At 41.1% G+C, this 13,250-nt stretch overlaps 1 protein-coding gene across 5 annotated transcripts in view; it reads left to right on the top strand.

Annotated features, from left to right (window-relative positions):
- Positions 1-1,967: 1,967 nt before the first annotated feature.
- PBX3 (PBX homeobox 3) overlaps positions 1,968-13,250 on the top strand; it is a 220,107-nt gene continuing 208,824 nt past the window's right edge. For 3 of the 5 annotated variants that reach the window (XM_053567139.1, XM_053567152.1, XM_053567145.1), the window contains exons 1-2: positions 1,970-2,315; positions 3,247-3,320. In XM_053567139.1, the coding sequence (XP_053423114.1) occupies positions 2,116-2,315; positions 3,247-3,320 (274 nt within the window). In that variant the 5' untranslated portion in view covers positions 1,970-2,115. Of the gene's footprint in view, positions 2,316-2,529; positions 2,734-3,246; positions 3,321-13,250 lie in introns of those variants that run through there. The other 2 variants (XM_053567131.1, XM_053567161.1) reach the window with 2 other exon arrangements.

Genomic DNA, 13,250 nt, shown 5'->3' with positions numbered 1-13,250 from the left:
CATTTAAAGAACTGCTTGTCCTACATTAAACCCTGCCGCGTAAAAGCCATTTTTCATATCCGCACACCCCTATTTTTGGTTTCAGGTAAGACAGCTTACTGAGTTTGGGGAAGCAACAAGAAGACTTTTCAGAACCATCTATCCAAATGACTCATCTAGGGTGAGCTCCATGAATCCAACATGCGGAAAACATGTTGAAGCTCCTGCCTGGGAAATCAGCTTAAGAGAAAGCTCAAGTCTTCGTAAGAGGTGGCAGTCCAGACTCCAAAACAATGTGAGCCTTTAGTTATTTGTAGGCAGAGTACAATATAAGTGTTATAGATATGAAAATCTGTGGCCAGAGTGACTAAAATTAAATGACTCATAGTGATAGGGTAAGTCGAGAAGTAAAAGCCTATCTGAACAAAGGTACCTTTGCAATAAAGAGCTCGTTTTTTGCAGATTGGGTACTTCCGGAGGCATCTTAATAGCAAACGCTGCCAAAGAAGTAATCCCTAGATTATCGGGAGTTGCAGAGTATGTGAAGTGTTGTAAACCTTGAAATTAGTCCTGGAGTTTAGGCACTTTCCCTTCTCCCAGACCCATTTTTTTCCGTTCTCCTTTCAAGACAAGTGTATGGCACTCAGTTCCGCTCAGTTCAGACTTCAAGCATGCGAGAGAGCAGGCTCCCACCTTTAACTAGTCACCCCTTGAGGGACAGCGCAAGGGCCGGTCGCTAGCTCGAACTCCGAGCAGCACCCGCTCGGTTACTAGGGCGACCGAGGGAAAGGACGGGGCGGGGCCCCGCCGATCTTTCCCCGCCTCTGTCCAGGACCTTTCGAACGCTCCAATTGGGACAGCCCTTTCTTGCCTCTCTCCCGCCTCGTTCGGCTACGAGCGCAATGAGATTGGCCCGGGATGGGTACCCAGAGGGTACCACCCCCTGATTTGAAGAGCGGGAAAGTGTACCCGGCGCTCTCCGAGGCGTGAAGCTCATGGATGCTGCCGGGTACCATACGCTAGCTTTGGAACGAGTTGTTCCCTGTCCCATACACAATCTTCGCATCCACAACTGCTACCAGTAGGGAGCTGGAGTCGGGGTGCCAGCACAACATTTGCCGGCCCGGGTGGCCCATCCCGGGGGACCAGGACCGGGAGAGGAACGAGGATCCGGCGGCGTACTCTCAGGCGCTGGGATCAGAGGCCAGAGTGGGCGGGCCGAGCTCCGGGGGTAGTGCCAGCGGCAGCGGCGGGAGACGTAAGGCCCAATGAGCACGCGCACCGCCCTCGGGGGCGGGGCGTGCGGAGAGCTCCCCCGCCCTCCCGCTCACTCCCACCCCTCCCCCCAGGCGCCAGGGCCGCAGTGAGTGAGTGGCACTGGCAGCCTGTCAATCCCTTAGCCGAGCGGCCTTCGAGCCCGGTGCGCGGCGGCTGCTGGCTGGGTGCGCGGCTCCAGCAGTGGCGGCGGCGACTTCTCCCGGCCCATCAATCTGCTGTCCGCCCGGCGCGCGGCCCGCCGGGGCCCTCCACCCGGCTCCGCGCCCCCGCCGCGCCAGCCCGCCCGCTCCCAAACTTTCGTCCTCCGCCCCCCTCGCTCCCCGCGGCCCGCCCGCCGGCCTCCTTCGTCGCCGCCCGCCGCCGCCGCTCCCTCCCTCGGGGCCGCCGGGGCTCGGATCCCGCCCGGCCGAAGCGGCGGCGGCGGCGGCGGCCGAGGGAGGGGAGTGCGCAGGCTGGCGCGGGGGGCGGCGGGCGTCCCGGCAACTCGGCCGGCTCTGAGGAGCAAGTTGCGCTGGGCCCCCCGGCGGGGTGAGCGGCGGCTAGAAGGCGGCGCGGCGGCCGCGTGAGGGCAGCGGGCGCCGCTGCCTCCGCCTTCGCCACCACCGCGGAGCCCGGCGCTTCCGCCCGCCGCTTCTCTCCAGCCTCGGCGGCGGCGGAAGCCAGAGCCGGGCGCCGGTCCGCACCGCCTCAGCCGCCGGCCCCGCCGGCCGGGCCGCCCCCTCCCCGCGCGGGCGGGGAGCGAGCGGCCGCCTCCCCCTCCCCCTCCCCCTCTTTCTTCTCCTCCCTCGTCGCTGCCGCCGCCGCCGCCGCCTCAGCCTTCGCCTCAGCCGCCGCCCGCTCCCGCCCGCGAGCGGCGGGATGGACGATCAATCCAGGATGCTGCAGACTCTGGCCGGGGTGAACCTGGCCGGCCACTCGGTGCAGGGGGGCATGGCCCTGCCGCCTCCCCCGCACGGCCACGAAGGGGCGGACGGCGACGGCAGGAAGCAGGACATCGGCGACATCCTCCACCAGATCATGACCATCACCGACCAGAGCTTGGACGAGGCGCAAGCAAAGTTGGTGTCGTCTCATTAAGCATCTTTTGTGTGTGTGCGGGAGCCGGGCCCGCGGCAGTGTCAGGGCCCGGGGTGCGCCCGGGGCAAGGGCCTCAGCCCGTGGCCAGGAACTTTCTCCGAAACCCGCCGCCTGCCCTGCCCTCTGGGGGACTTGCCCGCGCCCCCCCTCCCAGGCGGGAGTAGGCAAAGTTGCTCTTAGGGCTCGGACGGAGTTGGTGCGGCGCGGATTTTGGGTTTTTCTTCTCAACCCTGTCCTGCCCTCTCGCAGCCCGGCCCCGTCCCACGGATTTAAACCTCCCGCTGGACCCCCGCGCGCGCCGCCGGAGCAGGCCCCCGGGCCGCGCCGGAGGAAAGTACAACTTTCTCCTCCGGCCCGGAGTCCGGCGCCCTCTCTCCTTAGCCGCGGGACGGCCCAGCGGTGCGGGCGGCCGCCCCAGCCCGGCGCGGGACGATGGGCGGTTCCCTGGCGGGTCGGGGTGCGAGCGGCCAAGTTCTCGGGGAGGGAGGGCCGCCTGGCAAACTTTGCGGAGCTGTCACCCGCCCGCTGGCCGCAGTCGGCCGGCTGGCCGCTCTGCGCCCGCTCCACCTACGGAGGGCGGGCGCGGAGCCCCTCTGCGCCGGTCCCCACCCCCGGGTGGCTTCAGCGCGTCCCCGGAGCAGGGCTTCCCGCGCGGGTTCGCGTCTGTGGTCGCCGAGGCTGCTGCCTGCTGGGCAGAGGGGTCGTCCGCTTCGCTCCAGCTGGAGCTTTCGCCGCCGAGGCTTGCTGGCTGTCGCAAGCTAGTCAACTTGAGTTTTTATTGACTTCCCATGGTCCAAAAGAGACTTCCAAAATAGGGGGCCGAAATTAAATCTTGGGTCTAACTTAAAGCAAGGCGCCATATTATTCCATAGGTGATGCTAATACCTTTGTGTTTTGCTATTTGTTTTTTAGGAAACATGCCCTGAACTGTCACAGAATGAAACCCGCGCTCTTCAGCGTCCTGTGTGAGATCAAAGAGAAAACAGGTAAGACGAGGCGCCCCGCCATGTGCCGGGAGACCCCCGAGGTGGGGTCGGAGCTACTCCTTCGACTCTCCAGTTGAGAGCTGCTGCTTTTGGGCACCGCCATCTTTGATCATTCTCTCCTTCGCCCGTCCTGATCTTGAGAAAAAAGCTGCAATAAATCTGGAGTCGATTTTTCAATTCTGCTCCTGGTGTAAAATGAAATGTAGGTGCGGATAGGGCTGGGTCGCCGTCCTGAGGCGGCCACCCCTGGCTGCAGGTGGGGAGGGCCCGGAGCGCCAGCCGCCCTCTAGTCTCCTTTCCGCCTTGTTTGTGTGTCAGTTTTTAAAAGGAGCAACGGGAGACTGGATGCCAGGACCGAGTTCCCGGGAGAAGCATAGCCCGAACTTTGTTTTACTTAGACAGCGTTGAGCTTCAGCTCCACAGATAGAAGAATAGATGCAATTCAGCAGACTCCAGTAGCACGTTTGAATTACTGTTGTAGGTGGGAAGGTTACTTTTAAGAATTGAGGAAGAGTAATAATTTGTATTGTCATATTCAATGTATTACATGTACTAATACTTTCATTAAATTTTATATCTTGAGATCATTACACTGGTAACTGTACCTAAAGTACAAAGTAGAAAAAGATCTACAGATGAAGGTTAAACAGTTTTGAAGTGTGCAAGTCAGGGAAGATAAGAGAAGACAGGTTTTGCAGAAGCCCTCCCTGAACTGAAAACTATAGGTGTATATTAGGCAAATTTTTGACAATTCATTTCAATGTAACTTTCTTTTCAGACTTTTTTCCCCCCAGACTTTCTTAATTGAAGATATTTTAGTTGAGGTGAGATAATGGCTCAAGTTGAAGTAGAGATTTAATGTAGGTATTTTAGTTTGTATTTGGCATTATCTTCCTCTTATATGGCAAACAAGCACATTAAACAAGCTTTGCTGTTGATTTGCGTGTGTGTGTCCGGTCTATGGTATTTTAAAGTTGCCTTTTTTTATTTTAGAGTGATAGAAAAAGTTAAAGTCCAAGATATGGCAATATCCAAGTGATGCTATTCAAAAGGTTAAATGTGATTGTGTTTAAATTGAGTGTACAAATAATAGCATACTGCATATAATTGTTAGGTTGATATTGGAGTTGTCCCTTTTCTAAACAGATTTTTCACTTTGCCGTACTATTATGCTAAAATTAATCAAGAAAAGATGATGGGTTATCTATTAAACCATAATTAACAGCAAATAATAAGAGAGCCTAAATAATGCATTCTTGCTGTACATTCACATGAGTATGGTTTCTTAATGCTGAGTGATTCTTTTCTAGATATGTTTTACATTTTGAAAACCATAGACATTTAAATTACTAACTTTTAATGTGTGTTGATTTTTAGCTACCTTTAGAAAGCATTGTGATTTAAAATGGTAGTTAATTGTTATCTGACTATAAAATAAGACATCTAATTTGAATCTTGAAGATTCTTATTTTAGAAGCCTTGAAAGTGTGTAATTCTCAGTAAATTATGTTGCTTAATGTCCAAGGGTTTTCTTGCTATCAGGGCTCCACTTCAGTTTCTGCTGACAGCTAAGCACTGGAGTATTGACTATGTTGTGAATATTAAGATTGATTCAACTTTATACAGCTTTATATTACTAGGCAGAGGGGCTTGATACCTCTCCCTTCCCTTCTCACCCTCTTCTCATGATTTGTATTTATTTTTTTTCTTTTTTTAAGTTTTGGCCTAGTCAGCTTGAGAACCAAACCCAGCAAACTGCTTTTCATGTTTAGACATTTAGCAGCGGGCAGAATTCAATTAGGAAGCATAAGTCCTCTAGTTGCTTATTTGCACAGGACTTAGTTACAACATTCTGAAGGAAAGTATGGTCCACCACATGTCAAAGGTGAGTTACGAAAAGGAAACAAGTCTTTTCAGTTTGGGATTTCTGGCTGGGAGAGCTTTGGTAGGGCTATTGCTATTTAAGAAGCAAGAGATAGCTGACAAAAGACATTTTTGTGTTTTGAAATTGTTTCTGGAGCTTTCAGTGATAACTTGTAAATTAAATCTTCTTTTTGTGCTTTGGCCAGTGGATCCAAGTTTGCACGTTATCTCTTTTGTAAAAAGCCAATAGCCTACGAAGAGTAAAGGCGGCTGTCTGGGCAGAGGCATCTTCTTGCCAACCACTCTCAGCTCGAGAGGGATGGGATTTAAGTACTATGTGATTGATGGGGGTGAAGATCTTTCTCTCTTCTCTTTTCTCCCCCTATTACCCATAGCTTCACCTCACCCTCCAAAACTAGTCTTGAGAATGAGACAGGGACTCAGAAGCCTCAATTTGAAATAAAACAGCTGTGTAGACATTAGTGTTACCAAAGCAAATAAAGCGGGGCAGCAGATACTACGAACACCCCCTCATCTGCTTCCATAGTCACACTTCTGAAACATAAACTTATAAAACAAGCATTGTACACTATGTTTTTGTATAATGCTTTTTCTTGAAATCATTTTATTTAATCTAACAATATAGTACCCAGAGATTAAGTATTTATAATGGAGAAAGTTTACTTAGTCATTTGTGAATAGAAACCAGGAACATTATGTGATGTCTCTATTCTGCATAATAGAGGGGTTGGGGGTGAACTGTCACTTCAGTGAATAATGTCTTTCAGTTGTGCTTTTCTTCTAAAATAAGACAAAATCATTAAAAAAATTCTATGTATTTGTAAATCTGCCAGTAGATGTTGAGGTTTCTGATCAGTCAATGAACACTGCCAGTTTTGATGCACATGAGGGATTTAGTTTGGAAAACATCTGTTTTTCCTCCTTACCAGATATGAAAAGGTATTTTCCCTTTTGACATCTAAATGGGTAATTGGCTATAATTGTATTATTTTCTTGCTCGGAGTTAAGAAAAGTATACTTTTACTATAAGATGTTTTTCTTAAAAATTTATTTTTTGGTAAAATTTATTATCCAATTGTTTTGGGGACAGAAATGTTGAAATGTGGTATTTGTGCCTTTTGAAGGCAACGGAAAAGTTAAAGGCATTAAAATCAAGATATTTGTTCATTTTAAACTAAGGAAGCAACCAGTAAGATAATTGTTAGTATGTTAAGATTTTTCTCCTCATTTTTTAAAGTCATATTTTGCTATATATTTTTTATTAAATATCTTTGATACCTAAGAGTTCTGTTTATCTGTATATTTTCGGTGTGATCCCTCACCTTTTTGGCTACCTTAATCGTGACTGTTGAAGTGCTTTCCTTTGTGGAATGTTTGATCCTCAAACATTTTTGGCAATCCTCAAAATTGCCAAAATCTATAATTATGAGTTTGAAGGAAGTGGTTCTTTTTCAAGAAAAAAATTTTTTTAATGAAAATCTAATATTTTAGTACCTAATCTGAATCATATTGTGAAAAAATGTTGTATATTAAAAAAAAAAAACCCACCTTTTCTTTTTTGAACAGTGGGTTAAAACACTCCATGTTGATAGCTGCCAACCAAACTCTGATTTATTGCCACCACAAACCCTAAATAGCGTTCATTTACTAGTAATGTCTAATGGCATACATGATGGTTTGCCAGATTTGTAGCCTTTGTGAGGCTTATAAGCAGGACTGACTTGGGGAGATCATAAAACTTAATGAACTTCTCTACTGCAGGAGGTGTCCGCAGGGGAAGAGAAAGGCCTGCTTGGCTGGTTGAGCTGGTTGAAGTATTTTTTATGTTTAAGGAGAAAAAGAAAATGACTAGTAAAAATACTTAATTTTAAAGGAACCCTCCCTAGAAAGAGTCATAAGAATTTTAGGTATCAAAACTAGCACAGAAATATAGCTTGCAAATGAGTTTTTATTTGCATTTAGTATATGATATGAGATTAAAGCTTTGATCTTTATTGCTATAAGTGTGACCAGCTTTCAAAGGGAAAAGGCAGTACTCTCAGTCAACACCTCCTCATTTAGTTCTGAACCTACAGGTTTACAGACTCACTGGAGTCTTCTTTTTCTGGTCTGTTTTCCCTTTTTAAGGCTTCATGAAATTTGTTACATTTTTCTTTGTATAGTGCTATATAACTCTGAATGTATTAAAAACCTACAGTTTTCAAGTGGAAATTTAACAAGAAAGGTGAAGATTGTTGTATATATTATTCTAACGTTGTAGTATTTATTGCATATGCTTTTAATTTGCTCCTGTACTATTTCCAACATAAATATCATTTGTTCCAAGTTTTAAAAACATGCACCTTCTGTCCCGTACATGATTCCTTGTTATGTTTTGATGAACTTATTTTCTAGTTTTCAAAAGCTTATTATGGATAACAACTTTAAACATAAATACATGTAGAGAGAAGAAAATCTTGAATGCCCCATGAACTCATCGTCCACCTTCAATAATTAGCAACAATTGGCCAATATTGTTTTCTCTCATCATCCCAAAATTATTTTGAAGCAAATTTTAGTGATCTTTAATGTTTTAAATTTCATGGTAATTTTAGACAGATATTATGCTCTGTTTGCTTAGAAATATTAAATGATTAAACAGAATAATATAAAGATCTATCTTGGAAATGTCATAAATTATATTGTTTTATAAATCTATTTTCCTTAAAACAGTTTAAGAATATTTTATCAATTTTTTTTTTTCCTATTAAATTTGTGTATCTTACTGGAGCTTTTGTAGGAGGTTTGAGGGAGGATGTAAAAGAACAGTGTTTTTCTAACTTTCTGTATGCCTCCTCTCCCATCCTTATAATATGTATAATACAATTGTAGGAAACCTGGAAAAAACAAATCTCACTACCAAGATGGTTTAGAACTTCATGATCTAAAGTATCATGTAGATAATATCTTTTAAATGTGAGGCAGTTATCTAACTCTATTCCTTGTTTTCTTTTTCTTCCCAATAAAAATACTGTACATTGAACCCTCTTGTCAATACTAACTTGATGTGTGCAAATAATTCTCTTGTCCATCAGTTTCAGTAAACCTCATTTTATTACAGATTTGTGTAGTTTGGTATTTTATGTGGGATTTTGCTATGTTATTTTATTATTAATTTGCATAATTTTATTCTGAATCAGAAGTATATTAATACACTGGCAAAGGAGGCCTGACTTGCCCTAAAGAGCATACTGGTTCATCGGCTTTCATAAGATACACCTATATATGTTTATTATACTATGATGATTTTCCTTTTAATTAATTTTGCTTGTACTTTTAGATTACAATTGATAAATTTTATGAAAGGCTACTTCTATGGCAGATGTAAATTAATATCTTACTTAGCATTCTTGTATTTTGATACTTTATGGTAGCTTGGTATAGGATGAAATTACCTTATAAGAAGTGGGGCTGTAAGAATTGAAACTGCATTTCATGAACTGCACCCCAGTCAATCATCACTTAATTTTTAACCTTGAGGTATCCATTCAGAATAAATACTTAACACATGAAGTTAAATGAGGATTAGACTATTTTTCATCTATTCTTGTACCTGTGAACATCTTTAGATATTTATTGGTTAAGTATTGACATCATGAGAATAATGTTTTATTTGTTTTCTCAGCAGGCTTGTGTTTTGACCATTTATCAGTGTGATCAGCATGATTTAGGTAGTAACTAACAAAGCTTGCACATTAGCCCCCCACCCCATGTTGACCTTTTCAAGACTCTTTTTAAGTATGATGAGGTTAAATAATTTACATTACTATGTAGTATAAATTGGTCAAAATTTTTCAGAACTGGCTATCACAGAAGTTTTTTTTATGAAGTTACAGAAGTCAATCAGATAAATTGCTATTACAGTTAAACTGGTGAGAGTGTTAAATTTAGCAAATAAATTAATAAGTAATGCTTTAATGAGCCACTGAAAAAATATACTTTCTTTTTATACCTTCAGACACAGAACATATTAGAAAATAAATTTCATTAATCTTCTACACTTGATTCAAAATTTATCCCTTTTTTAGGCATAATTGAAACCATATCTCTTATTTTATCATAGATATATTCCATAAATATGTTTGTAGTTTGCTTTGGCATTAAGTTTAAGTGTGTACCTAGTTTTAAAAAAGGTGGTATGATAGAATGTATTAAATTGAATTGGTATGTCATGTTTTCGATGACTGCATCTATATAATTTCAACAGATTAATACTGAAACAATTACAAATATGGATAAAAATTTTTGTATTTCTTGTTTTCTTTTCAGTTTAAGTGCTTTAAAATGTTAAGCTTCTTGAACAATACCTTTGTTTTTGGTGATCATATTTATGTAGAGTTGGTGTATAATTTTTTTAATGCTGATGATTTCTCACAATGTTTAAGCCATTATTTGGGGAGATTCAAAAAAATGTTATGGTAAAATGATTTTTTGTTGTTTGTTTTGTTTTATGTGATAGATCAGTTTTTAAAGCTTATGTTTGAGGCATGAGAGTCCAGCAGGTGGCTTTTTACATTAAAAAAATTCATAAATTTTAAAATCCCATGAAATTTTATTTCAAATTCAAATTAACTAATTGAGAATGTCAACATTTCCACTGTCTCTATATTAACATTTATAATAGAACAAATGGTTCCATATAGAAATTATCTGCAACATAATCTAAATTAAGATTCTAAACAGGCATTACAGATGCTGGTAACTTTGGCAATTATCATTTTGTTTGGTGAACAGTAGTAAAACAGTGTGCGGTAAAAGTGTTTAGAGAGAGAGGATAAATAAATTGAACAGTTTTGCAATGCAAAGTGGTTTGTGGTGTTTTTGAGGATTTCTTGGCTCTCTCTTAACTGCTATTGTGAGCCTGGAGCAGATTTCCCCATTGCTAATGCCCTAGAAGTATTAATTCACTTTGATATGCTAATTAGAGGGCATTATGCAAGAAATGAGATTAAGTGGCAGCATGAAGCCATTTGCCTGTCAGTAAATTGAGAGCTTTAGCATCAGGAGGAGCTTTGTTTTTTTTTTTTTTTTTTTTTAAGTTTCTCTTGGTTTTGCATATAAATAAAATTGATTGAAAGGTCTAGAGAAGCTTCTAGAACATTGGTGGATTTTTTTTCCCCTTCCTGTGGTTATTTAAATGTAATATTATAGAATTTTTCTAAATATTAATCGAACTTATTGAAGATACCAAGTAAGTTTTTATTATACTCTATATAAAAATGTAAGAAGAATTTTGTATCATCCAGTCTTTTTTTCCCTAAAACATAATTTCAGCAACATGGCTAGTGAACTGTTAAGAGTTAACTCTTTTCAGAAGTGTAGACTTTTATGTATGGGTTTGTGCACCAGTGTCACTAAATGGAACTTCACAAGGAAAGGATGGAAGAAGTTGTTGAATTGGGCTTCAGGAAACTATATTAAATAAGCTTTAAGATTCTGACTTGAATCCATAAAAGCTGGACCTATTACAATTAGTGGTTAAATTCTGCCCTTTACACCACCTGTGGAATTTTTATTTCAGCATCTCTCTCAAGTAAGACTACTGTATTATTTAATTTTCTTGTTGAAGATGGAGTTTTATACTTCATTCAGATTTTGCTTGACTTTTGTGGTTTAAGCCAGGCCTTTGCATTTTTTCTATAAAGTTACTTTGTGATTTTTTTTTTTTTAATATATTTTGGAGAGAAATGCATGAATGAATACTGGGATGGCTGTGGGGAAAGAGGCTGTGGCCTATGAAAAGATTAAGGTTTCCTTAAACATGTAACTTGGACTTGTACATGTAGAGAATTGCACAGCGCTGCTCTAACTATGATGGCTGTGTGTGGTTAGATGGGAGAGGATGGGTGAGGCATTCATATTGGCGCTTAGTTCTGGTGTTTGAATTCCATCACTGTAGCTGTGACTCTAGACCTGATAAACCATAACTTCTCTTCAGAGCCATATGGATTATTTAGTCACCACAGCTGCCATGCATGCACACTACCAAGGCTGGCATCTCCTCCGTGTGCATGTGTGGTGCCCGTTAATGTTAGTAAGAGCTAGGAATGTGCAAACAGGGCGGGAAGAGAGTCTCTCCTAAGACAAAAATCCTGATTACATTTCTCTATGAAGAGGACTTAGTGTACATACACATTAGCTGCTTTCCTAAATGAAATACTTGGTTACTTTAGATTCTCTCTCCCTTCTCGGATTCCCTAAACAGTGACTCCTCATTAGTTTCTGATTACTTGCAAAATTTCATTTAAAACATAGAAGTTATTTTTGACTGAAATAGGAACAAAAAGCTTTTGAAATTGCGTATTACTATTTAAATGAAAGGTTTCTACAACTTTCAGATATACTAAGCATTACAAAAAAGAATTTATAGAAGAATTATTGGGGAAGGACTTATGAAATACTTGAATGGCATCTGATGAGTGGAAATCACATTAAAAAAATATAAGTGAAATGGCAAGCTTATATATGTACATCTTATTTTTACTATTGAACTCTTCTTAAATGAGGGAGAATTGACTTAGGTGGTCTTAGAATCTGTTTCTTTTTCTTTATTTTCTTCTTGCACCTTTCTTTAAAAAAAAAATCCACTATGGATGAAGGTAGTTGGAATTCATAGTCAGATATATCATTTTCAACTTGGAATAGGAACTAGTGCAGGAAATTGATTTTATATTTATTATGAAAGCAAGAACTCTGCCACCAACTGACAGCCATCCATGTTTTAGTTTTGTGATAATTGTTCACAGACATTACTCTGCAGTTGGTCTATATTATTTATAATGTTGATTGGGAGTGTTGGTCCATTAAAAGGTATGTGTATAATGAATATCTTTAATTAAACCACATAATATTGGAATATTTTATTTTTCTTTTACATTGGTTGTTGGGTCTAGGATTAACTGTCAGTACAGGTAAGAACAAGTTACAGTGGATTGTGCAGTGATTTCTCTGGGTTCATGGATATATTTATTACCATTTTTGAACAAATTATACTAACATGAAAAGTTGTGTTTGAAATGATTGTGTGCTAGATAAGGTGATACATTATAGGAATAGTTGGGTTTATGGAGCTTTATGTAGAGGTTTTCTCAGAAATTACAGCACAGGGCTGTCACTATAAAAACCAGTGATACAGTTGGTAATAACATACAGTGAAGATATTTTTAGATTTTCACTTGTTATTCAAATAAGTGAGAACTCTCCAGTTTTTCTCATCATACTTCTTTGTTTGAATCAGTAGAGGAAAAAAATGAAGCAAATTCTTTTAACTGTGTATGGGGTGTGAGTATTTGACTTGTCTGTATTTTCTCTTGTTCACTACTTGTTAGAACAGTGATAGGATACTAAGAATGTCCTTAGGAACTTATTGACTTCTTAGTTCTTGACCTTTTGACTGTGTGATCAAGTATAGAAACTGAATGCCTGAAAGTGAACCCTGTAAACATAAATTCTCTGTCCAGTCAATGTATTACAAATGTATTACATGAACTAATTTTGATTTATTGTAATTTATGGCATTTTGTGTTAAATAATGGGAATAATTCTTACTTTAGGTAACCAGTCTAATAATATTATAGTTTCTAACATTAAACCATTAAATTTCTTTCTTTTTTTTACTATCATTATGGGTACTTTTTTTTTTTTTTTTTTGAGAAGAGCATCTCACTGTGTTGCCAAGGCTGATCTTGAACTCCTGAGCTCAGGCAATCCTCCTACCTTAACAGGTACCTGCCAGGGCACTGGCCTACAGCCACTTTTTAATTGCTGTGATTACTGTTACTTTTAAATTTCTAATATTTTACAAAATCTTTATTGGCTTGGTATCTAATGGTGAACTGAACTCTAACCAGTATGAGTGCTTTGTTTTAACTCGAAAGTTAGGTTAAAGTAAGTATTTAGCTGATGCTCAGTGAGTGAGTTATTTTAGAAACTTTTTTTTTTTTAATTGGGGATTCATTGAGGGTTATACTGATTGAGAAACCAGGTTATACTGATTGCATTTGTTAG

Source organism: Nycticebus coucang, chromosome 2 (genome assembly GCF_027406575.1).
Source record: "Nycticebus coucang isolate mNycCou1 chromosome 2, mNycCou1.pri, whole genome shotgun sequence".
Classification (NCBI taxonomy): domain Eukaryota; kingdom Metazoa; phylum Chordata; class Mammalia; order Primates; family Lorisidae; genus Nycticebus; species Nycticebus coucang.
This window is presented reverse-complemented; position numbering and strand designations above follow the sequence as displayed.